Source organism: Harpia harpyja, chromosome 9, assembly GCF_026419915.1.
Source record: "Harpia harpyja isolate bHarHar1 chromosome 9, bHarHar1 primary haplotype, whole genome shotgun sequence".
Classification (NCBI taxonomy): Eukaryota; Metazoa; Chordata; class Aves; order Accipitriformes; family Accipitridae; genus Harpia; species Harpia harpyja.
The window spans coordinates 42260022-42287607 of record NC_068948.1 but is presented as its reverse complement, the minus strand read 5'-3'; the positions used below and the strand labels follow the sequence as shown (position 1 = coordinate 42287607).

Below are 27586 nucleotides of genomic sequence, written 5' to 3'. Positions count from 1 at the left end.
TGTCTAAAAGGATTAAGTACCCATAAAAGACAGGATAGATGATGGGTAAGAATTATTAAACTTTTCCAGTATTAACCATATCCTAGTGAAAGATTTTTTTCCTAGAACTATTTTTGTGGTTGTTATTGCTCAGGTCATTTATCATTGCGTAACACCCTTTCACTAACATTGTTAAGTATTGTATGTCAACTAATTGTTTTCACAAAAAGTGAAAGTTTTGCTATTAATTTTTCCAATGTTCTTAATTTTCTCCTGCTGCTGGTTCTTCTCCCTCTTCTATCCTCTATTGCATACATATATCTATCTTATTTTTGTCTTTCTTCTGCCCATTAATTCTTGCCACTAAGTTGTTGGTTCTTCTGGAAATGTTACTCCTCAGTGTTCTCCCATCTTTGTGGATTTTCCCACCTTTTAGTTTTTAATGATCCCACTGTTCATGGAGGATACTGGTATATAAAAATAGTCTGCAAGTGGATTTGCTTAAAATAACCACATTTTCCTAAATTACTCCTGTTTGGAGAAAGACCAGGTGGCCTCGCATATTGCTAACTGGAGTCACCGACCACTTCCCACTTAACAAAAACTACACTTCATGCCAAATGCTTGTACAGCTTAGGTTCCTTTTTGTCTAGTCTGGGACGCACTGCTTTATTGGCCCTGTAAATTACTTCAGCTCTAGAAAACATCAGAAATCTATCTGTGGAATGGCATATTAGTTGCTGACTTCATCCAGCTGATACAAGTTACATCCTATATCATTGTTGTGACAGTTCCCATCAGTGGCTCCTGACCTAAGATGACATATTCAGATGCCTGCAAGGAAAAGACGGAACAATGGGAGTAGACCTGAGTGGCAGTATGGTGTACCATGACATATCCTCTGGTTTCGGCAATGTATTTCGATTTATGTGGATTTCTTAATAAGTAATGTTTTATGTTTTGGCACCACCAAGAGCTAGCGTTGCTTACTGCTACAGTAAGTCTCTAAATAGAAATGATGGTTCTAATAAAATGCTTTCTATATAGCCCTTGTTTTCAGTCCCTGCTTTTTAGAAAGTGTCTAACTGCAAACACTGGAAAAAAAGCCCTCATTTCCTCTCAGGGCCACATGGATAGCTTTTTTCTAAAAATTGTTTTTTTCCCCCCTAGAACTTTTATCACCCTCTAGTGAATGTTTTCTGCTTATGCAGCTAAACTTCCAACCTACTTAGTTAATGCTCTGAGTTTTGGGAGATAGAACCTAAAAGTAGGCAGGTGTTTACATGTAACATTTGTTGTAGTTTATATCCATAAGTCTCAAATTCATATCTAAAATGGTATGTACAGCAGCCACCAAACCCTGAGGCAGTTTGCCTGTTTAAACTGAAACCTTTCAAGTCAACTTAAGTTGTGCGTCATGCACACACCTGAAAATGCCATCAGCAAAAGGAGACAAGTGGTAACTTCCTGCATTGGCCTACCAGAAATCTAGCCACATCTGAAGGTTAGAGTTAATAATAAAGGTCAGTACAGTAGGGATAGAACAGCAAGGCTTATTACTGAATTAGGCAGTTCCAAAAGGGCTAAGAATAAGGTCTTAGCTAGTATGGCTGAATGGTTAATGATTAACAGTGATCTACAAAAATTTGGCAACTTTTATTTACTTCTGTTTAGTTTTCTTCTCCCATAAGTATCTATTATGATCCACATATTTACAGGATGGTATCTATCTGTCTACACAGGTAAGAGACAGAATTCTTTTAAGGCAGACAGGTCAAAATTTACTTAAGCCAAGTTCCTGTCTCATTGGATTTGAAAAATCTGTAAAATGGCTAGTGAAATTAAATTAACAGAAACTCTGGTTTTCTATAGCGATGTTCACAAAGCTGTTTAGCTCACCATATTAATATCCTTAATATGGATTCAATTATTTAGAACTTTAAAAAGGGTTGCATGCATGTAAAAATACATCTGTATTTTTGAATTCATGTACACTCACTCAGCAAGGCTTTAAGCATTCATTTAATTCTTTTTTAAGCATCAGTAATGTAACAGAATTCCTCAGACGAGATATTTTCCCATGAATTTAAATAGTATGGCTTTTTAATTAATAATTTCTATCTAATGAAATTTTATTTTTAAAATTATAATTTTCATCACCTGGAAAAGTTTAAGACTAATGTTCAGATTAGAAAACTATTGAAATTATAATCAAAGAATCTAGAAATAAAAGTAACAAATCAGCATAAATTCCCTTGGTGTATAAAAGTTTCAGAAAACTATAAATATATTTATTAAATATAAAGAAAGCGTGTAAAAGGTACAACGACCTATTCTTCTGGGAAGTCAAAGACAAATTCTCAGCTCAATTCCTCTATCTAGACTGAAGCATTTAAAAGCTAGATGCCTGACAGATGTAATCAACCCAGCTTCTGTTTACCTCACTGGACATAAATGGATATTGCCAGAGCAGAACTCATCTCATCCTAAACTAAGCATCTATGATATGTCAGACTTTTTGCCCCTTTAGATACTACTTTTCTCCTGCTGGAAGCATAGGGTGACTAGCTCAATTTGACATCTGAAGTTAGGTGTAATTTATCACATTTTTAACTTCACATCTTACCAAGTCCATTTAACAATATTACCTAAGGGCAAACAATATTTGAATAAAATATTAGAAAAGGCAAACTTCTTCATTATTCCTTGCATCACCCCCAGAGTTTTTGTTTTGATTTTTTTTTTTTTAAATTCACCACCTGAAAGCAATGTCAAAGCATACATTTAAGAAACAGTGCCTATGAGCCTAAGGTCAACGACATGTTAATACCTAATCTGTGGAATATAAAGCACAATAGATGGTGCCCTTACTTGCTCATTTGCCATTTCCTACAGCAGTGCTTGCAAGGAACAGGGAAGGCATAAAACAAATTTCACAAAATTTGTAGGTCCTAACACAAGAAAAACTTTCTACAAACCATGTGTGCTTTGAAATTAGTGCACCATGATGAACAGCTGATCATAATTTTGAACAGAAGAGGACAAAGTGAATTTTTGATGCAAAATTCTGAAATACAAATTCAAGCTTGCAGTCCACGCAACCTGTATCTTGAGCGGGTAGCCTTAACTTGCGTAAGACCTATGAAAATTAACAGATCTAGCAGGATCAGTCCCACCAATACACAGACAGGACTATTCACAGATGTATTATGTTAACATGGGGCATTTCACTTGTTATCTATGTAAAGCATTTTCTGTATTTTGGTTAAGTATTCTCACTATTATTATACAATTTGCAAATTTTTAGAAGTGCAAAAACAGCTCTAGAAAACTTAGTTGTCTCCACCAATAAAAAAGATGACAGTCATACCTTTTAAAATTTTCTGCTAGAACCCAAAGAATAAATTATAGGAAAACCAACTAAAGAAAATTAAGATGACCAAAAATAGAAAAGATACTGTTTTTAAATATGATTTTCAAGGAAAATAGAATAAAATAAATCTGGAAGATTTTACATAAGGAATCAGGTAAATTCACCTATCTGCTTTGCCCATTTGAATACTTAACTACTGAAAAAATCCCTACCTTCATGTAATTTTGCCATCATTTCAAAAATCTGATGTGTGTTCTTCCGACAGATATCTACTGGATCCTCCAAGAGCTCAGTGAGGGCAGAAATCATTCCACTTTGTATCAACCCTTGCCTACAAACAACATGGGAGGACAGATTTAACTAAGCATAATAAAACTCATATATATTTGTGAGATGCTTAATCTTAACTAAATACTCTTATTTACATTGCATCTATCATCTTGCCAAAATTTAGAAATTCTGTTCTTATTTCTCGCTGAAACATCTTTATCATTTCCCGTACCATTCAGTAAACTCTGGAATTACACCTACCTGCCAACATTATGCATAGCCATTATATAGAGGATTTCTGTTGTTTTTTGTCGGACAGTACTGTCATGATGTAGCAGCAAAGTCTTCAGGTTATCCAAGAATCCTATGAGACACAACAGTTAATTTTAACGTTTCTTACCTTCAGTATTAATTTGAAATAGCAATACTCATTTTTATCTCACAATTTGAAGTGCAAACAATCAGAATTTTCATCTTGTCCTGACAGTGAAACTCCCATTGTCTTATCTCAAGTAGGGAAGAAACTTTCAAGTTTCAAGGCCTACTGCCAAAAATGCCATGATACAAACAAGCTGCTGACTTCTGTATCAAGTTAAATCCTAATCTTGTAAATATTTATGAAGTGACATAACTCTAAAAATAACTCACGTCAGTGGAGTTATTGATGTTTTTAGAAAAGCATGTGTTTGCAGGATTGACGCCTATGTTTTTTTAAACTTTCTTTAGGAGTAGCATGGGCTATGTAAAAACGCACAGCATTGCTTTTCACACATAGAAATAAATTTGGTGAACCATTAATGATTATGCGTATACACACATAGCACTGACCAAGAAAAACCCCCAAACAACAATCTCGCATTGCTTCAGCAGTTAATGTTAATCAAACAATAACTTAATAAATTTTGAACGTGATTATTGGTATCTTTTATGAGGAAAAAAATACGAAGTAAATGGAGAAAAAAGCAAACCAGAGGACTTCTTCAGTGTTACATAATGAGCTATGTAGATACACAGCAGACTGCTAGAAATTGTGAAAATAAGCTTGTGGGTTTTTTTCCAAAATCCAAACTTAGGATTCTTCCAAGTGCTGGGATAAAAGCTTTTGAAAATAGTGGTGGCCAGATATAATCCTAATGAGTATGATAAATTTGGTTATATTGTCTTGTATCTTAATTTCTTATGAAATGCCAGGGTTTTTTTGTTATAAACTCATTCTACAATCACTAAGATACTTCTGAGAAGGAGTTCTGCATAAAAAGCTCTGATGTTTTGTGTCTCTGGTAAAGTTATATCTGGATGTGCAATGCTATCCACTGCTGAAGGAATGAATGGCAAAAGATGACTTCACAGATTTTGCAAATGAACTTGTAAACCTTATTTAAATATTATTTTATTAATTATTAATTAAAAGGTTCATCAGAGTTTTTTGCCTGTTATTATGGGATCTGAGATATGAGTATTTTGAGCACCTCAAGCATGAAAAATCCAAGAAGGTACCACTGTCCCATGTCATATGTGGTAGAAAATGTCTAATGAAGGGAAAAAAAAAAAGGATTTTGCTTTTTTTTCCTGCTCTAAGATAACTAAAAGCTTTTTCTTTTCTGCTTTCTAAATAAAATACATTTAGTAGTTTTATGATATTAGAAATTAATAAATTCACTGCTTTGGTTTTTTTTCTGAAAGGTGCACGGATAACAGGATTAGAAAAGATTCCAGGCAAATGAAATTTAACTAAGTGGAAGGTGGTGGGGGGGGGTGTGTTTCGAACTTTGGACTAATTAAGCTTTTTTTTTTATCATTATTAGCCTATGTTAGGAATTAGCTAAAATTCAGAATAAACAAAAGAAAAGAAAGATTCTGCATTACTTTTGTATTTAGGGTTGACAAAACCTACAGTGAGCCATTGATAAATCCTGAAGTGAGGATACTCTTAAAATAACTGTCATGTATATGGCATTATAATATTCTTTACCTTTTTAAGGTAAAACAAGTAGAGATTAAAATAGAAAAATTTTCATGGTCATTTTGTGTCATCAAAGATATTGCAGGGAAAAAAAGTAGAGCATGAAAGTGATCCCCCCCCCCCCCGTGTCAAAGCCTATGACAACAGATCACTTACCTACTCCTATTGCCTGGTAGACATTTTCTGGGTCATGGACCAGATCGCAGAGCGCCATCAGTGCCCGCTGCTGAGTCAGCAGCTCAGGAGAACGTAACTCCTCATTCAGTTTAGGAAGGGCCCTCTTTCCAAATGCAATGGGAGCTTTTGTGGGATCTATATCAGGGGGAAGGTTGGCTGAGATACGAGCGTGTGCCATCCCAAATTTTCCTGGGAAGGATTCTCCCTATCCCTAAAAATACTCCAAAATGACTCTACCTGGTGGCTGGACTGATGATGTACCAAAAAGACAACTACTGACTTTAAACGGTGCTTTGTGTCCCAGAAGAGCTATTTTAGCACACATTCATTGTTAGGAAGCTATGAAAGAGCAGGCTGGAATGGTTCACGGTCATCAGTGTTAATGTCTGTTCATCAGCTGAATTGTCTTATCTGGTTTAATTCTCTACTGAACACTGTAAAAAAAAAAAAAGAGAGAGAGAAAGCTTAAAATTGCAAGGTGAGGGAGAGAACGTTTTTCGAAGGGTTAAAGTGTAGTCCAATGTCCCGAACCAAAGGGGCTCAAAATAATACTAAAGCAAAAGCAAACAAAACGCCATTTTTCAAAGACGCATTCTTTTAAAAGGGGTCTAGTTTAAACCTGCCCTCAGAATTCGTTAACGTTTGAAAGAATCGGTGATGGCTGACCTCGCCCTTCCCTCAGTAAGGAAAATGGCTCAGCTGACAGAAGCATACAACCCCCAATATTGAAAACTGCTCACAAAAAAACCAGCTCCAAAGTTAAAACAACTGCTAAACAACTGCACTTCTCTCTTCAAAACAAAAGAAACAGACTAAATAATCAAAGGCGCCCTGTCCCACCAATATGTCGCCGCCTCAGCCCGTCCCCGGTTCCCGCTCCATAGCTCCTGCCAGCTGCGCCACCGCCTTTCGCGCCCGCGTGCTCTAGTTGCCACAGCAACCAGCTCTTGGCCTACGCCCTGCTCCGTGAATAAAAACTACGCAGCCAAGCACACTGAGTCCGGCCCTGCGTCAACAGCGTAAGTACCGCGTTTGACGGTGGCTGCTGCGAGAGAGTAACGTCAACGGCGTAGTTGGCGAATTGGAAGCCGGGGCCGCTGCTTAGCGCGGGACTCGGCGCGCGGCGGTGGGGCGCCGCGGGCGGCTGAGCTGAGGCGCAGCCCCTCAGGGAGGGGAGCGTGTGAGGAAATGGGGGAAACGCCGCCTTGGCGTTGCAGTGTGGAGGCCGTTTTACCTCGCTTCTCTGCTGAAGCGTGGAGGGAGGGTCTCTTCTCACCCCCTGTTTTTAAAGTAATTTCAGTTGAACAAAATGGAAAAAAAAAATCATATTGAACAAAATGGTGGTCAAGTTAATGGCAGAGATATAGCAGGTGAGTGCCTTGAGGTACAAGGCTTGAAGGGAGCTCAGTGGTTTTGGACTAGGTTTTCTTTCCTAGTCTTCTCCAGAATGTCACTATAAACAGCTAGAATGTGTAGCAGGGGGTTCCATTATCATTATGTAGTTTCACATAACTGTATTCAAGACTTGGCCATCTTTTTCAGTACGATTCTGCTAAAAAGTATAGTGTTACTCAGAGGATGGTACACAGGGAGAATGTATCATTGCAATGTTGCCAGCACAACTTAAGGGTGCTCTGGATTATCAGATGTGATCTGACATCAGGAAAAAAACTCTGAACAGCTTGTGCTATAAAAGGTTAGCTCTCAGTGCAAATAGAGAAGTCGCTGATGTTTTTCATTATGTTTGAGTAACAATTATAATAATCAAAGTTCTTAAACTGGATTTTACAAAGCCAAAGTCATTCAGATCAGCCAGATTAAAGTACAACACAGGAATAGTTTCTGGTTTGTTGATCTTCAAAATCCATAAAAGAAAAATTACTACTTTAAAATGTATTTTCCGGAAAGGATTAATTTTTCTGCAACATTTTAGAGCAGACTATTTAAAGTAGAGGTTATTTTCCTGAATTAGATTAGACTTCCACTAACTACATATTTGTAAAGTTTCACCCTATTTCAAGAGGAAGAACATGAACTTTTCTTAGTGTGGAAGGGGCAGGAGAAGATCAGGGACTTCTCTTGTCATTCAGTGTTAACTCTGTTCTCGTCCTTTTGGCGTGAGTTGTTCTGTCTTGTCCTTCACCATAGCTTGGAATACTGATTTTGGTTAGTGGTCATGACGTTAACTTATTTTATGTACAGCTTCTGAATGCCTTCCTCAAATCCTTTGTCTATCCACAGAATCTGCTGGTGCTACTGTTCCTGCAATGTTGATAAAAGGAGGGCTGTGATGCCATGGAGACACTATATTCCCAGCCCTCCCTGGTGTCTGAATCCCCTTCAGGTCTGTAAGAAGAGAAAATCTGGATCTCAGTACTGATCATTCTTAGTATTTTTAGCAGCTTTGTATTTCTTAAATCATTGATTTTTTTCCTGTAATGGTGTGGCTAATTTGTTGACTCGGTAAATTGGGATATGTATGTGTGTGTGAGATTTAGATTAAATATACTAAATGTAAGTGACGATGGCCTCTCAATTTTCAAATGTTTCTTTTTGGTTGCCTTGGTCCCTCCTGTACTTTGAATTCACTGAGATTGTTGAACTGATTTTTTTTTTTGTAGGTTAGTTTGTGAAAGAGCTCTAGGAGACAAGCAGTGAGTCAGCCTATGTACACATGACAGATTTTTACATGCTTAGGATGTGTTGAACTAGAACTAGGAGAATATGGAGAGAGCAAGTTAGTGTTTGAAACTCTTACCAGCTGGCAGAGTTTTTCTTTTTGTTTTCAGAACTATTATTTTAAGACATTAACATTGCCATAAAATCATTCAAACTTGTCAAAAGGGCAGGAGCACACTATAAAAAGGGTCTAGATCTCTCTAGTTTTACACGCTCACAAGTAGCATGATAAGTAGAAGTATGCATATGGTAATAAATAAATACTGTAAAGTCACCTTCTTTGGTGAATAACCCGTCAGCTGCAAATCTGGATTCTTTGGGGGGAAGTGGGTGTTTCAGTATGGTTGAGATCACATGAGTGCCTGAAGTGATTTAAAAGCAATTCCTCACAAAAGAGAATAAAGCATTAATTCTAAGTAGTGGACTAGCAATTTTGTTGAGCATTATTCTTGGCATGGGTTTGTAAAACACAACTGTAGTTTTTTGTTACATACTTACTCGTTGCTTAAAATTACTTGTCCACATTGGTTTGCCCTTTAACATTTTTAGTCTGCTGCAGGAATCGGAGAGGCTTGTCTCCTGAATGTTATGAGGTCCAAGCCTGTTCCAGCATTATCAAAATATGACTATTAGAATGTGAGAGCTTTCTTTTGTCCTGAAATTTGGAAATTTAAATCCTAATGAAATAAATACCAAATCTTTTAGCATCCTAAATTATGGTCTCGCATACTAAATGCTGGCTAAAGTAATGAGTTGATTAACAATACTTAGGCAATACAAAAGAGACGTGTGATTTCTTATTCCTTGTCTTTAGTGTTTGGTACGTTAAAAAGCAAGATTACTAATGACTAGAAAGTCATTTATATAATTCAGAATGTCTCATTAGTGGCATACACATCCTGACTCTAAAGCTGAGATGAAATCAAGTTGAAATTCTGAAAAAATCCCCCAGGAGTTTCTTTATATTTGCTACTATGCTTTAGCACTGCAACTGTTCCCCATTCCATTAGTTCCTTGTCCGCTGGGTTAATCCTGCTCTTTGTATCCGTATATACAACTACCTTTGAAGAAAATGGAACTATTTTCTTATACAGGATTAGGGGACCATTGCGTTTATTAAGGAGCAGTTTCTGATCAAAGGAATCTGTATGGCCACTAAACCCAGTTTATTCTTTTAAAACTAGGGCCCTATATATAGTTAAATTACTCCAACTCCGCCTTTCCAATCTGTAAGAGAAGGGGAGGAAGGGAACTGTTGCAAGCCTGTTGCTATGGCCACGCAGCAGCAGACTGAGCTGTTTATGTAGCTGGGATCCTGCTGCATCAGCTGCTGCACGGTGAGTCCTTCCTTACACTTTGCTACATGATGAATGTTCTTATTAGAAACATTCTTTTGAATGCCAGTAAGAAATCGGTACCCTATTAAGGGTCCCCTCCCCCAACAACCCACGAGGTTTCATTGCATAACCAAATTGATATGTCTCTAGTGGGTTATCTAAATGCATTTGTGTTTTTCAAGTGAACATTATTCTTCTTCCAAGTCAAACTATCTACTGATTTCATTCTTTCTGAGTTGATCTTGGATTAAAGTTTGATGTTGTGCCAGGAAACGTGGCAGCCTCACCTTTCCTCCTTTCTTCTGACCAGATGAAATCTGGTATCCCCTAACATTTATTAATGTGCTTAGTGCAGAGGCATTTCAAACAATGATGAGCAAGATTTTTAAATTAAACTCTGCAAAATCCTTTGAGGGCTAAACTGCAAGCACTTATGTTGAATTAAGTGAACAATTCTCTGCCCTCCCATGGAATTAGAGTTGTCTTGTAGTTTCAGAAAGCCACTGTTTGCTACTACAGCTATGTGCACTGAAGTGTGGTCCCTTTTACATAAGAAACAGGTTTTTCTTTAATGCAAATAAGGTGAAAGAACTGCCAGTTGTACCGAAAAGAAAAAAAGACAATGGGTCTGTAAGAACTGTTAATTTTTTTCTAATCATGTTTTCCCTGTATTGAGGCAATTCCTGAATACTATGTTTCTCTTTCTATATATCCTGTCTGGTAGAATTTAATTGAATTTGAAGGATGAAGTCCAACCTAATGCATTTGATTCCCCCGGTGAGTAGGGACAGAATAATCTCCCGGTTTCCCAAGGTAAGCATTCTTTATCCCTCTGGTCACAGTATATAGCGCCTGTCCCATTGAGCTATCTTTCCCTTGTGCTAATAGTATTTTAATTTACTGTACAGTTGTTGTCTTCTGCTAAAATTACAAATTGTTTAAGGATTTCTTTCAAAGACGAATGTGACTTCATGTTCCCATTCAATGCTGATATCTTTAATAATAATCCTCATTTCTTTTAACCTTTACAGAAAGTGACTCTTGCCACAAAAGTGTTATCTTATAATTTCAGCTAAACATTAATAATTACATGCTTAAACAGTTCCTACACCGAGGGGAAATAAGAACCATAGCTGATATTAAATATGCAAAAAGTCTAATTAGATCTATGTGGAGGTTTTGGTTGAACAATTTGGGGCAATTTTAATTTTCTGTCTGTATAGGAGCCTTAGTCATACAGTAGATCAAATGTAGTAGGCACTGTAGTAACACAGACAGAAGAGAGCATTGATGTTCCCAAACAGTTTCGTACTTGAAGTATAATAGAAGAATTAAGGACAGGGAAGGTCAAGGAATTACCATTCTAGTTTTTTCAGTTGTTCAAAAGATCCTTTTAGGGGAGTTAGCATTTTTTTTCCATGCTTGATCTCAGCCACATATTTTGCTTTTAATTTTATGAAAACTACCACAGTTTTTTTAAGCAAATACAAGATAAAATAAGTTTTTCTCATTTTTAACTAATGCCTAACTAAAAACTAGTAATAAAAACAGTGCTTTAAGCATATAAGAGATCTAAAAGACTTCATAGTAATGACTTGCTGGTGGTATGCTCCCATCTGTGTTTGTCTTGTGTGTCTTAGATTACTGGGATAATTTAAGGTACTTGCTATTGTATAGAATGATGAGCAAACGTATTTGACTGTGGAAGTTTAGCTAGTGCTCAGATGCTGACACTCAGAAAGGTGGTCAAATGAGGGCACTGCCCAAAGGAGTTTTTACAAACATAACTGTGGGGAAGCCTTACTGCCTTCTAACCCAAGCTATCCCTTTTCTTATGCCAGGGTATCCCTGTGCTTGTCAAACTCTTTTAATTAATCTCCTTACCTATTTTTTTCCTTGCTGATTTGACTTCTTGCAAAGTAGACATCACAGTTTATCCCAATAGCTGTTCTCTCCTTTTTTCAGTGGTACACACCTGAGGCCTGTCTGCAGTTCAAAGAGCACTTCCATGCACAGGTCAGGGCTGCTTGTCAGCAGAGCACTGCAACAGTTGGGTAAGTTTGTAATAAACCAAGTATGCAATGAAGAAAGTATTTTAAGCTCTTTATAGCCTGCTTACCTCATAGGCTTTTCCTCCTTCATTCCTCATCTTCCTCTCTCCAGTATGTTTCAAGGCAGCTAAGCCTGTGCATGTGGCAGTTCTCTGACCTATTTGACAGTAAATGAATAAAGTGCTTCTTCTTCCCATAATTGTCAAAGATACTTTTTCTGCTGCCATAAGTAGCGTTGAAAAAATAGCAGAGTTGTTTAGCAACAAATAGTTGTTTAGCAACTTTGAACTAAACTCTATTCAAAAGACTAATTGACTGTTTAAAGTTAGTGTTGAATTTTGCACATGCAAGTCAGTATGGCAACCAAATTCTAGAGCAGGAATAGGGCAGATCTAGCCTTGCTGTATTCTCTGTTGGTGTTCCAAACGAGCAGTTAATAAAGGCTTTGGTGGGGGATATAAACATACAGCATTTCTAAGTTGCTTGAAACATGTAAGAATCTAGCTTTAGTCTTTTAGAAGTATACATGCTGAGAAATTCTCTTAAATGTTTCCTTAAAACTGGAGCAAAATTCTGGTAAATATATAGCATTGAAAAATCCAAATAAACTGTTTTATGCCCTAGTAATAATCTTTAAGTTGGTTTTCTTTTTCACATCATCTTTCTCCCAGAACTGTTACTAGTACTGATCTAATTCCTGAAGCAAGGCAAGAAAGCTAAACTGTGTTCGAAATCATCACTATTCAGTTAAAATAAATAGCTGTATGTTTTAGTGATTAAATGCTTCTGCATTCCAGTGTGAAGGATCTTTCATAAAGTGGAGCTTTTATGAATACTGACAATTAGCTCACTATTCTTTCAAATCTAGAGTTGTTGATTACCATGAGACTTGTCATGATACCCATCTTTAAACGTAACTTTTTATTCATTTCACTAGGGAGTCTTGCTAAAAAAAATTGAAGCCAAAATAGGTCTCTGAGAGGCATCAGTGAGTTTATTGCTTTTTAAAAGCACAGTCACTTAGTTTCATGTAAATTTGTTACAAGTGTCCAGACAATTTTGCTAGCAAAACATGCTTCAGTGAATTGAGGCATTTTTTTTTCCTCACCACAACCAAGATCTATTTGGTTTTTTTATTTCCAGGGTAAACCAACTCTCCAGTTCATTTATTCTGGTTACAGAGTATAGCTAAAAAGCTTTACATTTTGGCTTTGTGAATAAAATTAAACCACTTTCCTGTCACTGCTCTCTAAATATGATTATTATTAGGTCATTTTTTGGTGGGGAGGGGGCAGGAGGGACAGACAACTGTGTGTTTTGTACAGTAATTGTAAAGCTGGACAGGAATAACCATTATCTTCCTTTTCCATTATCCCAAGTAATGGAATATTTCTTTGTCATTTGGAAAGGTAGTCTGGGAAATTCAATAGCGAATGGCTGTATTTAAGACTCTCTTGATATTCCATCAATGTGTTAAATTGTCTAATCTAGGGAGTTTTTTTCCCCAATATGAATTAATGGAACACACACCTCTAAACCATCACTTACTCTTTTGCTTTTCCCTTAAGGTTGTTGATTTTATTCATTATTTTATCAGTAACCTTTAATCAGGCAGAGACATGTCAGCAGCTTAGGGGCCTGTGGCCACTCATTTAGTGTTGACTGGCACACAAAATGCCTTCTGTTTTTGGAAATATTAGTCATGCAGCTTACCAGTCAAGATTTGGACTATTCGGATAACTTGGAATCAGCATCACATGGAAGCCTGATATAACTGGAAATAGTATGCAACAGAAGATTAATTCCTTTGTTTAAAAAGCCATTCCTTGATATAAAAGAACATTAAACCTTTTAAGCCGTTTTTGTAGCATGTACACAGGAGATGTCAATCCAAGTTTAGGTCAACAAATATACTTACATTCATTTATCCACCTGTATCTCCTAAAAGATACACTACATTTAAATGTTAAGAATGCAGGCTGAGTCACCTAAAGCCCATCTGCTGTATTCAGTGGGAGGACCCAGAGCAAAGAGGATTATTTGCATGAAGCCAGCTTCAGATTAATATTATTCCACATAGTCAGAAAATGTATTGGCTCTAACCATGTGGGCTTTTTTTTTCCCAGAGACAAATTCTGCAGTGGTTTATTTTATATATCAGCAATTTCTTATTTCTGCACTTAGGACTTGATTTGTACTATTAAAGTCGATGAGAAACTTGTGGTTAATTTTAATGAAAAGGATGCAGATACTCTATGGTCTTAGTGCAACCTGCCAAATGTATATACTTGTAGTCAAAGCAATTTTAACAGAATACAATTTATGTCCCACTGGATAATATTTAAGAAAAAAAAATATGCAGATTAAGAAATGGACTATTTCTGCTCCAGAGTGGTTTGGTTTTTTTGGTGACCTTTTTCTTTCTTACAATTTAAGACTCTGATCCTGCAGCACAGTGGCATTTAGGTAAACTGGAGTCACAGGTACATGTGCTGATCACTTGCAATTTAAGGATCTAAATCAGAATTTTTAGAGAGAGAATGTTGAAATTGCTACTAAAAACATGTAATGTTTTCACATATTTATAACAGGCTGAAAATATCCAAAGTGGTTGTGGTAGGAGACCTGTATGTTGGGAAAACCAGCCTTATCAACAGGTACAGTGTATCTTCAGCAGATGGTTTGATTCTGCTATTTCTCAAATAAATGTTATAATGTTTCCATTCCTGTCCATTCAGTGTAGTAATTCACGGTTGTGTTTTGAACCATGGTTTTGTTATTAAATAAAAGACAAAACAGTCTACAGTATGAAACAGGCTTAATATACCAACACAAAGTCATGCTCCAGCACTTCTATCAGTATATGTTATATTCTGAACTATTTTTATCCAGTCAAATATGGTACAGTGTTTCCTTAAGAAATCCAGCCTAAAGGCTGAACAATCAGAAGGTACAATAAAAAAAAAAAAAATCTTTCCAGTGTCTAGTCTTGGTTTCATGTTTTCTCTTTACTTGCAGGGTTGTCCACTGAAACATTTTTAAGTCATCCTTGTGTGGGTACCTGTACTCATTTCTACAGCTGCAAGACTGTAGAGGAAGCTCAAGTTTTTCTGTAGCTTATAAAATAAGACAGATAAAATGCAGAAAGCCTTAAAGAATAGTTATTTGTTTCTTTACTGGATGTTAAAAACAGCTTTTATGCTTTTTGTATCTAAGTTCAGTGAACAGATCACTGAATTTCTGTAGCTTATGATCACCATGACAACTTTCTGTCTATGTTTGTGTTTTATTATTATTATTATTTCTTCCACATTCTTAAGTAGATATGGTAAGTTTTTTATCTAATTGATTAATCATTTGGCTCATTTTTTAAATATATATAATTATATATATATCTATATAAAATATAAATATATTATTTATATAATATATTCCCTTGTAATTAAAACTATAAGATACTGTATCTTCCTTGACAGTCTGAAGATATTTTGTTCTGATTTTCATCTCATCCTGAGAGCTTACTAGTTGTATATGCTTTCTAGTTTGTTATCCAGTATCTCCTGTTTTAAAATCAGTTTCTTGGTGTTTTTATATATGCTTCTGCAATATATAGCCACTCCACAGTTAGTTAATTCTTTTCTTCATAATTTACCCCAGATAGTGTTAGTTTTGCAGTTATTTGTAGCTGGGTGTTTCTAGTTTTTTTTTCTTATTACAGATTTTGTAAAGATAATTTTGACCGAGACTACAAGGCGACCATTGGAGTGGATTTTGAAATTGAACGTTTTGAAATAATTGGAATGCCATATAATCTCCAGATGTAAGTTGAAACAGCGTGGTTAAGTATTGCACAGAGTACATTCTCAGCAGAGCTTGAATTGCTGCAGGCTCCAGTGCAATAAAGATTTTTAAGAAATAATAAAGTTGCACAAAGAATAGTGTGATCTGAAAAACAGGTTCTGTGCCTGGACTTGCAGTTTTAGTAAAAATTTTACTCTCTTTAATTTCTCATCCCTAAAAAACATTATAAGTTTGTCAATGACAATTCATCTCAGAGGTCTTGCACCATTTCTGCCTTTTTTACTCAAGTTTCTTGAAAGAGAAGTGGAAGCTTTTCCCACAGACTTTGTACAGTTATACTGTTACACTATTCTGTCATTTGAGTTTAGTAGTCACAATGAGCACTGAACTTGGCTTTACTGGGAGTTTTATTGCTGCAGCCATTGAAATTAATAGTAAAGTGTCCAGGGATTTCAGCATCTCTTAATTAGGGACTAATTGAATCTCCCCAACTTGTAGAAAGACTGGAGTGTTTTTATTAGAGTTTGAACCTAAAATCTTTGATTTTCAGCTTTGTTTATCAGACTAGTGGGAATCCTGGCCTTCTCTCACCTGCTTTGGTTCTGCTGAAGGATGTCCTTTGGTATTTCTAGTGGCTAGCACTATTGTTCTGTAGAGAGCGTTATTGAATCATCTGTGCTCTAGTGTGACCTAGAGCAGAAACAAGATGCTTTGCATGTATTTTTAGTGCATGAATCTTAAAAACCTTTTCACTTAGGAACATGTTTTTTCTGAGATATCATTGATGTAAATAGATGGCTAATGGGATTTATTGAAAAATACTTAGAAATCCATTTCCCACTGATTTCAGTGCCATTGTGTTTTTGAAAATTCTGCCAGGCACTATCCTTTTGGAACTTGAGTCCCTCTAAAAATCTAGACTGATATATCAGTGTTTTGCCAGCTGAAGCAATAAGGTTCATGAGCTACTAAATGTCAGGTTGTATTATCCACAGAATCTTCAGTGGCTAGGTAGAACGTTTCCATATGATAAGCACTAGTGCCCCCTCTTGCTAAGGGATTTCCATACAAGATAAATTTGCAAGTATCTGTGACTGGCAGTACTAGGCCATAACAAAACCCCAAACCTCTGTAGTGCTAGCAGTAGCTGAGAGTACTGCATATCATGCTCATTAATAAGAAACACTTGATTTTTCTTTAATGCTGTCATTAGTACCTGATGGACTGAGCTGTAGGTCTCTAATTTGTAGTGTATGGACAGATATTATATGTAGCAGTTGCAAAATTCTAATATGGGCTAATACATGATTTAGCTAGTATTAGCACAGAAAGTTCTCAAAATTAGCTTGCCCTAGAAATACATGCAAATGACATAGGTGAGGAAAAAATAATTTAACAGTGTATTACCATGCAGAATATGAATATTTGAATTGTGTCTCCAAAATGACCAGTATTTAAAAAAAACCAAAAACCAGAGTTCAAATATCTTCATTAAATAATACAGCTTTACTGTATTTCTATCAGTAGTTAATGAATAATATGTTCCAGATGGTAACACTTCTCTGGTATCACATTCTTCTCCAACTTGTACCAGTCTGCTGCTTCATTAGCATGCTTACTCAGGTTACATTGGGTTTCATTAACCTGAATTTCTTTTTTCCCCCCATTGCACAGATGGGACACAGCAGGTCAGGAAAAGTTCAAGTGCATTACATCTGCTTACTACCGAGGAGCAGAGGGTGAGAACAACATTAGTTTGATCCTGGCTGTGACAGGAGGTTATACTTTATACAGAAACATACATGCATATGTGCTCCTTGGAAAGGTACCTGTAGACACAGCGTGGTAGAACGGATTGTCCATTATTGGAGAGAAGTAGGGACTAAAAAGATCATGAATTGATATATTCTCACATCTTGTCCTGGGTTTGGCTTGGGTAGAGTTAATTTTCACAAGAAGCTGGGAGGGGACACGGCCAGGATAGCTGACCTGAACTAGCCAAGGACATATTCGATACCATATGACATCATGTTCAGTATATAAACTGAGCGAGCTGGCCAGGGGGAGGAGTGATTGTGGCTTGGGAATGGGCTGGGCACTGGGTGTGCATCACTCACTTCATACACTCTTTTTATTAGTATTATTGTTACTACTATTGCTTCTCTCTTTGTGTTGTCCTATTAAACTGTCTTTCTCTCAACCCATGAGTTTTTACATTTTTCTTCCAATTCTCTTCCCTATCCCGCCAGGGGTGGGGGAGGAGTGAGTGAGCAGCCACCTGGTGCTTAGTTGCCGGCTGGGCCTAAACCACGACACACCTGCAAGCTCTGAATGTTCTGATGATGCAGTGATAAAAATTGGCACTTGTGCGTAGGGTGAAAAGAATTTGGGTTTGGGTAAGATTATTGCTGAAGTTAGAAGTGGATACTTCTGGCATTTCCTTTGGTAAGAGGCAGTTTCTGCAGGAATTAAAGTGGTCCCAAAATAAAAGGAGTAATAGCACTATAGACTGCAGACTACAGTTAAAGACTAAATAAGTTGAAGGCTGAGGAATTCAGTCTTACTGGGTGCTAGAGAAGGAAGAGGAATGAGCAAATGGATGGTCTTCCATCTCCTCTGTGTTAAATCTGCTCTTGTACTCTATATGTAAACATACTCTCCATTTAACAAGATGAGTTGGAGAGACTTCTGATACACTTTCTAACTTAATTACTTTTTTTCTGTTCTTATCTTTTATTGCAGTTATAATAACAGTGTTTGATCTGGCCGATATCCAGACTTTGGATCACACCAAGTAAGTTTCTGTATTTTGGCTTAGCCTTTAAAGCTTTTACAGCAGGTTTAATTGCCTTGGACAGCCTGTAGTTGCTGAGAACTTGCTGGATTGTGAGTGTATTTTCTATTGAGCTAAGAAATGAAGAATGACAGTCACTTGTTTGGATTACATAGAGTGGGATTTTTCTGAAGAAAATGCAGGGCATAAATTTGAACACTTACTCTTGACTTCCTTTATAGTCAGTGGAGAGAAGGCAGCACTTCAGTAAGAGCTTGATCCTTCCAAAACTAGACATGCAGGAAGACATGAAGTGCATCCTTTTTTCTCCGTTTGCTATAAACAGAATATCAGGCTGGCATCTGATGTAAATGGTGAAATTGATGAGATGCATCTCATGCGTAATGTCTCAAAAGCCTTTCATTTTCTAGGTGCACTGCTAGCCTGAAATTATTTTCTTTCTCTAGTTTCTGTAGTGATTCTGTTGGGAAATAGGCTGTCAAAAAGAGGAGAGAGAATTAAAAACTCAAATTATATGTAGATATAGCTAAACTTGCTGGTTCAGATACTTGTAATGGTTTGGTTACATCAGCATGCTAATTGTTATGAGTAAACTTGTTCTGCTTTTAGTGCAGGCTGCAAAACCCTACATGGATCTATGTTCCACGTTGTTATTGCCAGCTCAGAGCGTATATATTTCTAACATACTGTTGTGACTGTAATGCAGGTACATGTTTCTTTACAACCTGTACCTGGTCTTATTTGAATGTGTATTAGACTATTTCCTTAGACTGCTGCTGTGGTACTTAGCTCATTTACATAGGACTTTGTAAAATAATATATATATTAGCATCTCTGCTTGGCTGAAAATAATTGAAGCCTGTGAACCTGATTTCCCACACATGCACACACTCCCTTCCATCCTTGACTTGTGTTGGATGACTCAGGAGGAACTTGATTGCTGGAGTAACAAAAATATAAAAGCTTATGAGACAAGAATCATGCAGCCTTCATAGGGAGCTGTTTCATAATGCTGAATAGATTATTTCACTCTTCTTTATTCCCATTTGTATCTGATCTGCTATGTTGTTCATATCTTTTCCTCTGCTTCTTGTTTTTTTATTCCTTATCTCAATCAAAACTTTGCCCCCTCCCTTATGCTGATAAATACTCTCTCTGGTTGCTAAAATCATTGTTGAATTTGCACTCTACAGTGGGCATGTTTGAACTTTTCATTAGTGGAAGACATGTATTCAAAGCAGTTGGAATAGCTCCTGGTCTCTCTCTGTCTAGAAAATAAGGTTTTTGATACTCTCACGTAAATTCATCCTCTCACTTTTCTTGTGACCCTGTTATCTGTCACTTTCTCCTATATTCCTCAGTCCCTCTGCCTGATTATCTCATTTCTTTTTTGTATTTCAGACAGTGGCTAGAAGATGCATTGAGGGAGAATGAGCCAGATTCCAGCTTCATCTTTCTAGTTGGAACAAAAAAAGATTTGGTGGTAAGTAAATTGAATGCAGATAAGGAAATCGGATTTCCCCTAGTTCCTCAAGTAATTTCCCTTACAAGTTGTGCTCAATGTTGTTGAAATAAAGGCCTTGAGGGAAAAACCTAAACAGAAAGAAAGAAGATCACAGGTGAATAGAATGGCAGACTTGGTTCCAAGTTAAGAAAACGCTTCTGAAAAAATGGGTAGTTAGTGTAATATCCCTATTTCCATTCCTTGCATGACATTTTTCAAGCACATACAGACACCTGAAAAGGCAAAGAAAAGTTGGGTGCACAAAAGAATGGAGTACCTAATGATCTTGAAGGTTTTGTTTGTTAGGTTTTTTTAGGACAGTGTGTTCATTATGCAGGAACAGGGAAGAATTCTTACTTAATTGAATGTGACATCTTTTTCAGAAGAACAGGATATAACGCACTCACCGTATACCATTCTGAGTCTTGTGTTTGTCTTTCTCTAGCTATCAATACTTAATTCTTAAGGATTTCAAAACAAACTTGCTGCTTCTGCTGTTTAGTTGATTTTTTTTTTTTTAATTTCCCACCCCCCGCCAGCTGCCACAGTATCACTTATGCAGTTTGTTTCTTACCCTTCACTGAAAATAAGTCCCAAAAATCTGCATGTCTGTCAGTTTTTCTGGTACTTTGTGTTGCTTATGCTGCTTTTTCTGAGTTGCAGTAAAAGCTAAATGTGCCAGACCTCTGAGGACACAGATCTCAAGTCTTGTCTAAGCTAGAATTCGTTACTGTAAATTAGTTTCTGTTTTTAGAAACAACTGAAAGGGAGACAAGAGCAGAGCAAAGGATTGTGGGTTCTAGGTATTACTTCAGTATGAAACCAGTATCTTCCCAACTGGATTCACTGTACTTCTCATCTTGATGTCACATCATCCTTTCCAAATTTTTAGAATTCTTCTCAATTGTGCAGAGGTTCCCCATTGTAAGACAATGCACAGAAAACTGTACAAACAAAGACGACTTGTATAATCCATCATAAATGGGCTGGAAATTGAAAGCAAATAGCAACATACTGATATGGTTGATCACAGAGAACAAATGAGAGGGGAAATATACCTGAAAAGTAAGTGCAAGAAAGCAAAATCCATTGGAGGGGCAAGAAATTTTAGTCTTAAGAAGAGATAAAAAAAAGAGCAAAAATAAAAAGGGGGGGAGGCAGTTGTGTTACAACATAGTAAAAACGATGGAGTAGAAAAAAGGATCTGAGACAGAGACAAGGTTAAACCCAAAGAACCATTGTGATTAGTTGGAACTGCAAGTCTTCTGCTGAGAATGGTGGGGTGACACGAATTTAAAGACCAGTAACTGGGCTGTTGTCTTTATAGCTCCCAACCACACTATATAGTTAGATACAACAGCCACACTTGTTAACTGTTGTTTGTTTCAATGCTGTGAGAGGTGAGTGGAGACTTCCATTTTAAAAGCAGTGCTAAGTACTTGAATGTTCATTCTTGCAATCATGTCTGATTGCACAAGTTCTAAGGCAAGGCCAGAAAGGCCACTGTGAAAACTGGAAGCATCACAGTATAGGTGCTAGCAGTGCCTCTATGTTATTACCAGCCCATATACACTTCTTATGTTAAAGTTATTCCATATTCTTTACTCAGTCAGATGCTGTGTGTGAAAGGACAGAGCTAGATGCCATCCGCTTTGCCAATGAGATGCAAGCAGAATACTGGTCTGTTTCAGCTAAAACAGGTAAGTTACTGCAAAGGATGTAAAAACAGTGCAACCACAAAGGCTTATGTTAAGGTGGGAGGAAGTTGAAGTTCCTTATCCCCCCATTCCCATGCAGGTTTTTTTGTTGTTCTTGCATTTTGTTGCTATTGGAAACTTCAGGTTTATTAATGGTTGATTGTATTTGAGTATTTGTATGTGTGCTTGCACTGTCATGTTTACAGAAAGGAGTACTTGAGCTGCTGTGCAATGTCTAAGCATGTTTAATTCATAGGTAGTTACATAAATACACATGTGCATTGCTACTCAACATTAGCAATGAAAAAAGATTATACCACACACTGAATTCTTTCTGTGGCTGACTAAAAATAAAGGTACAGTACAGGGTACAGTGTTCCAGAGTAAGAAAATGAGAAATTATCTCTGCAGTGATCAGAATGGAGGACAGATTGTTGGAGAGGCCTGTTCTGTCCCAGTGTGGAGCAGTGATCTGTTCACAAATGTGCTTGTTATGTTTGATAGTGTGTTGATGTGCAGTTGTAAAAACACATAATTTCTGTCCTGTTTCCTAGGGGAAAATGTCAAAGAGTTCTTTTCCCGAGTTGCTGCCTTGGCCTTTGAACAGTCCATGATAAAGGAACTGGAGAAAACTGCTGGACACATGGCCCAAATTGGGGCAGGAAACCTCATCAGTATGTTAAGTTTTGGGTTTTGCATGTATTTTCCTTGTTTACAGTCTGGAGGATTGAGGAGGTTCTTCAAGCAATAAAGCCTGTTTCAGACACGTGCAAGCATATTCATGTCATTGTATATCTGAGTTCTAGCATATAGGAGTGGCTGGGGCTACATTCAGCTTTTGTTATCCTTAGTATTGGATGGTATAATTTCTTGTGAATGGATTTTATAACTTTTTTGTTTTTACAGAAATGGAAAAGAACATGATGGAAATCCCAGAAGGCAAAACTCAAGTCAGCCTGGGTTGCTGCTAACTGTCAACAGTTTCTGCAAGCGCCATGCTTCTCTGTAGTCCAACATAGAGCACCTGCAACAATAAAAGCTCTCAAACCAGAAAGTTTTATTTTTGGAAATGAGGGAGGAAAAATTTATCCAAACTTTCTTTTTGTGAGTTCCCTTGCTGCTGCAGGCTCACTTGTGCAGGATGGTACAACTGTTAAATAAACCTTTCTCTGTGTAGTGGAAACATAACATCCTTGCCTTAATACAAGAAGGCATTGCCAGTGCCATGTGCTCACCTGTCTGCCAGAAACACTTGTAGTCAAAAGTTATGTAACTTTCATGTGTTGTTTTTTCATCATTCTCTAGAAGTCTTAGATAGTGAAGTTGCGTTCTCATAGGAGCAGAAAACAAATGGCAGTTCAGAATAAAAGGTGCTATCCATATGTTTCTGCCTTTTAAGATAATGGTATAAAATAACTCTGACTTGCTTTTATGGATTCCAAATATATTAAAACTGTTTCAAAAGAAATCTTTTTACATAACAGGTATGGAAGTACACAAATGCAGACTGCATAGTTTCCACTGTGGTTTCCTCATCCAGGAAAAATCTGTATTATTTTTCATTTTCCACTTGAGAACCAGAGCCCAGTATTTAAGTATTTCCAAGTCTAGGAGAAGTCCAGGTAGGAACTTTGTTGTTTTATCCTAGCTGTCTAATATTTTTAAAATCTTACCAGATAAGAATGCTATTCTTTTCCACTCTCTTGAATAAGAAAGAATGGTCACATAGGTGCATGACATGGAATACATGAAATCTAATTTTTCTGTCTTCCAAAGAGAATCCTTCTCTGGATTGATCTTCATGAATATTGTCTATACTGCAGTTCTACTTTGTTGCTAAGAGTAATTTTTTCATTTTATTCTAACTGCATTTTTTTGTTTGTAGTAATGTACCATGATTCTGGAACCACCTGCAGTCTCAGTCATGAACTTGTTCATCCCTGTCTGTGGTAGAAACTCTGAGGTGATAAGGTTAGATTCGATACTGCTACTAAACTCTTAGTCACTCTATCTGCTTTTACTGGATAAGATAATTTGATCACTAGATGGTGGCAGCAATTTGATCCACTGCTTAATAAAAGCAGTAATGGCAAAGAAATAATTTTGCTATTTTGTGAAAAGACTTGTGAGTGTGTGGGGGATGCGAAAAGATGGAGTTCTCCAAAGCAGACACATGCTTGTTAAGCCCTAAGGTACTTGCCATATGAAGGTGTCATTACTGAATGCTTATGGTAGAACCTGCTCTCTGGACATGTTGCTGTGGCTTGGTGTGCTGGCTGGATCAAAAAACCGTTGCCCCGGTTTTGCCTTTTCAAATATCTTTTGACATAACCTTGTGCAATTAGTTCTTTAGAAACTACAATCATTGTTTAATGGGGAGAGATTAGCTCTGGGTACCACTGAATTTCATCGAAGTAAAGCAGCTTTGCAATGCTCTTCTGCTCTTTGGGCAACAATGACTGATGCCAAAAGATATTCCTGTTTTAAAAGTCATTCCTGCTGACAAATGACATTGCCAGAAATTTGAATGACAAATAATGTTGCCAGAAATTACTATAGCAAATATTTGGTCATTTTGTGAAATTGTATTAGTATGATTGAGTATGATAATTAGGTTTAAACTGCGAAAGTACAAAAAAATGAAAGGGAAATACACTAATTTTATTTCCCTCTAATTTTTCCAGTATCTCACTGAATTTTAATATTCAGTTCTGAGTATCTAGTTAGTGATATTTCTCTGAAGATAAATGAGATGCTGTAAATCTTTTGCTTGCACTAAACCATACAAATTTATGGTCCTTCAAAACTACTATAAGCACTCAAATGAAAGAATTACCAATGCAATCAAAGTGGGACAACAGAAAGACTGCTTCTCTACAAATCTATCAGCAGCTTATAACTCCATACTTCTAAGATTCAAGTCCAACATTATGTGCTATGCTGGCATAAAAAAAAAAAAAAAGAACATCTTCTATAATGCTCTAAATTTCATACTGCAATTATTTTAAATAGAGAGAAAGAAGAAAACCTATGGGCAGTTACAAGTTACATTTTCTTAAGATACTCATTCAGTCATTACAGAAAAAACAGTATCTGGAAAACTGATTGTAACAGGATCTTTCAGATTTGAGCTGCTGAGAAAAAAAAAACCATTTCTTAATAAATCTATGTATCAAACTGCAAATATTCTAGATTCTCTGCCATTCCCCCTGCCCCAAACTGTTTGATAAGAAATAGGAAAAAGTAGAGAAAAGATGACTAAAACACCCTTTTTATTACTTTTATTTTCTTATGATATAAGTTAGAGCAGCTTCATAGAATATGATGAATAGAGATCTAGGAACTCTGTGTCTTTTTTTATCGGACAATCTTCACTTTGGCAATTGTACTGATTCTGTTGGCAAAGATGCAAATGTAGCATTTGGTGGAGAAAATGAATATGTGTGGGTAGGTAGGGAGTTATTTATCCAAATGTGTAATATTTTGACCTTATGATGTTCTATGTATTTGTTCATCTCAAATCTGTTTCACAAGGATGACGAATATACACTCCACTTGTACCATGTGCTGCACTGAGTGGGCAGCATAGCCATGGTCTTCATGTTTACTGAGTTTGAATGAGAGTAGAAAAGATGGTTCACTCTACTGCAGCAAATCATGTTGTCTAGGCTAGGTGCTAGGTTTCTCTGCAGACATATTGGTGTTAGCAGCTGCAAAATGACTCATAACAAATCTACGAAAAGATTCCACTCCCATCCCGTCCTGTCCCCCCTCAAATATATATCTCGTAAGTGTTTATTTCATTGCTGAGCTCAATTGTACAAAATCACAGAGATGCAATCTCTTCAACAATGCAATCATGTTCCTTGGAAAATCAACTGGGACAGTTTTTTCTAGTGATTCAGTACATTGCTTGATGTCATTACTGGTTTGTATCTTCTGGAGCTCCAAAAACTTCACATACAAATGCAGTACTCAGTCATTAACTATCACTTGACAATGGTCTGACTCCATCTATTCTATGGTGGATGCTTTGAGACTGGGTTTTTTTTTGGTTGGTGGGGGTATTTTTTGCTTTTTTTTTCTTTGGTTTGTTGGTTTTGGGGAGTGTTTTTTAGCCCCACTGAGACTTCCCCTGCAAAGAACTTAGGATTCATAATTGATCATCTAAAATTAATCTTGGATCATGTTGCAAATGATGAATTGCTTAGGAAAGAACAAAGGAAACTAACTTTGGTGGGAAAATAAATGTAAATTTGCAAGTTCTTAAATGTTTCTCTCTGGTCTATGTTTTATCTATGTATGTTAATCCATTCTATCAGCAACTTAATTGGCTTTGAAGAAGCCTTAATATTGTGGAAAACAGTGTTGGAACAACTGTATTAACTCTAAACATATGCTAAACCACGATTTTTATACCAGTTGAAGTCCTTACAGCGATCATGGCAACAGTTGCAGTGCCAGCTTCCTTGTGGAATTTGCAGGTGAGAAATTGGAGAAGTGAAATTCAGAGGCAGTCTGAAGCAAATTTAGACAGCAATTGTAATAATCAATTTCCCCAAAGAAGTACTAATGTTATACTGTTTCTTGTCTTAATAAGTAGAAGCTAATGTGTTAATGAGTTCCTGCTTAAATAAGTACGCATATCTTTTTCAGCAAAACAACCGATAGTGGATCAAAAGCTGTTTAAGAAACAGTCACCTGACAGGCAAAGTTCATTTCTTACTATAAAAACCTTTCCTTTTAATTTTTAATGATGTTGTTACTGCCTTTTGAGTGATTATTTGACACTTAGGATTTTATTATTCTTATAGGTCATGTGATTCAGATCTTTCTGAATCCCGATGGTTCCCAGCTCATGCTTGCCTCGTTGTGGTACAACCGGAGTCCATTCTTTGTGAATAAATCTGCCCCCTCTGTGTCTTTTCAGGTTTTGATCAATAGTTAGAGGTTGTTCTAGGGAGTACAATATAACGTACTGGTGAGTGAATGCTATAACTCCTCTCTGTATCACATCCTCTGAGCATGTGAGTTAAAATGAAGTGTTTGACAAGTTGAAGTTCTAGCAGAATGTGCATTTGGTAGTGGAAATGGTTGATCAGTTTCTTGTATTTTTGGCCAGAAGGTTGTTCTCACAGCGAGAAACTGCCATTCTCTGAATTCTGAGAAGGATAGTTCCCATTTTTCTGGGTTCATAGAATGATTTAGACTGGATGGGACTTCTTGAGACTTACCAGCCTTGTCAAACACTACCAGAGTGCTGCTTTGTGCTACAAAAATATGGTTTCTTAGTTTCAGCCACAGATTAATCAGAAATCATGTTTTATTTCTCTTTAAAGAGTCTGCTTATGTCCTACCTTTTTTTTTTTTCTTTTTTTTTTTTTTTTTTTCCTTACAAAACCTCTGATTCTCTCGTGCGGGATCATGCTGAAGAAACAGTTCATAAAGTGACATCTCAGGAGCTTTTAAGACTAAGCCGACTGGCTCCTCTTTCCACAAGAGGGAGCTCTATGGTCACCGGAGTACTAGTTCTGTGTTGACTGAGAAAGGCTTTGCAATCTCTTGTAGGCCAGCAGAGGGTATGTGCTGGACAGTCTGTCTGTAGTTTAGCCCACTCATCACAGGATTTTCAGTCTCAAATCACAGGTATGTGTCTGCCAGCATAGCCTTAATGAATTTTTGTATCCTATTAAAATAATACTGTGTTGAATGCATAAAGTATCAGCAAAAATTCAGAGATCCCTTCAATTTCCACTGGAATTTCTGATGTTGTAGTACCTCAATAGATAAAAAGGGTGCAGTTATTTAATAGTATTATCCACTAAAAGTTAAGTGTGCATACAGAAATCCCTCCTCTGACTCATCAGAATTCTTACTCCCTCCAGAAAGGGCACAAATGTCAGAAAAGTGAACCCAGATAGAAAAAACCCTAGACATAAAAAAATCAGAACTGTGAGACTT

The 27586-nt window shown here is 36.8% G+C and overlaps 2 protein-coding genes across 4 annotated transcripts in view; one reads left to right on the top strand and one right to left on the bottom strand.

Moving 5' to 3' along the window:
- RSPH14 (radial spoke head 14 homolog) overlaps positions 1-6661 on the bottom strand; it is a 102975-nt gene extending 96314 nt beyond the window's left edge. Inside the window, exons 1-4 of the mRNA XM_052797393.1 lie at positions 6603-6661; positions 5742-6196; positions 3884-3986; positions 3565-3683 (exon numbers count right to left, since the gene is read on the bottom strand). Coding sequence (XP_052653353.1) covers positions 3565-3683; positions 3884-3986; positions 5742-5940 — 421 coding nt within the window. The 5' untranslated portion in view covers positions 5941-6196; positions 6603-6661. The remainder of the gene's footprint in view (positions 1-3564; positions 3684-3883; positions 3987-5741; positions 6197-6602) is intronic.
- A 5-nt stretch (positions 6662-6666) lies between these two features.
- On the top strand, positions 6667-25896 carry RAB36 (RAB36, member RAS oncogene family). 3 transcript variants are annotated; one of them, XM_052797388.1, is made up of 13 exons: positions 6667-6781; positions 8004-8106; positions 9626-9778; positions 10503-10591; positions 11744-11832; positions 14421-14486; positions 15548-15649; positions 17305-17369; positions 18373-18424; positions 19826-19907; positions 21538-21628; positions 22180-22299; positions 22532-25896. In XM_052797388.1, the coding sequence occupies exons 4-13, from the start codon at positions 10523-10525 to the stop codon at positions 22594-22596; spliced, it is 801 nt and encodes a 266-aa protein (XP_052653348.1). In that variant the 5' UTR covers positions 6667-6781; positions 8004-8106; positions 9626-9778; positions 10503-10522; the 3' UTR covers positions 22597-25896. The 3 variants fall into 3 exon arrangements, with proteins under 3 accessions (XP_052653348.1, XP_052653349.1, XP_052653350.1); XM_052797389.1 differs by lacking the exon at positions 9626-9778; XM_052797390.1 differs by lacking the exon at positions 14421-14486.
- The last annotated feature ends 1690 nt before the right edge of the window (positions 25897-27586 follow it).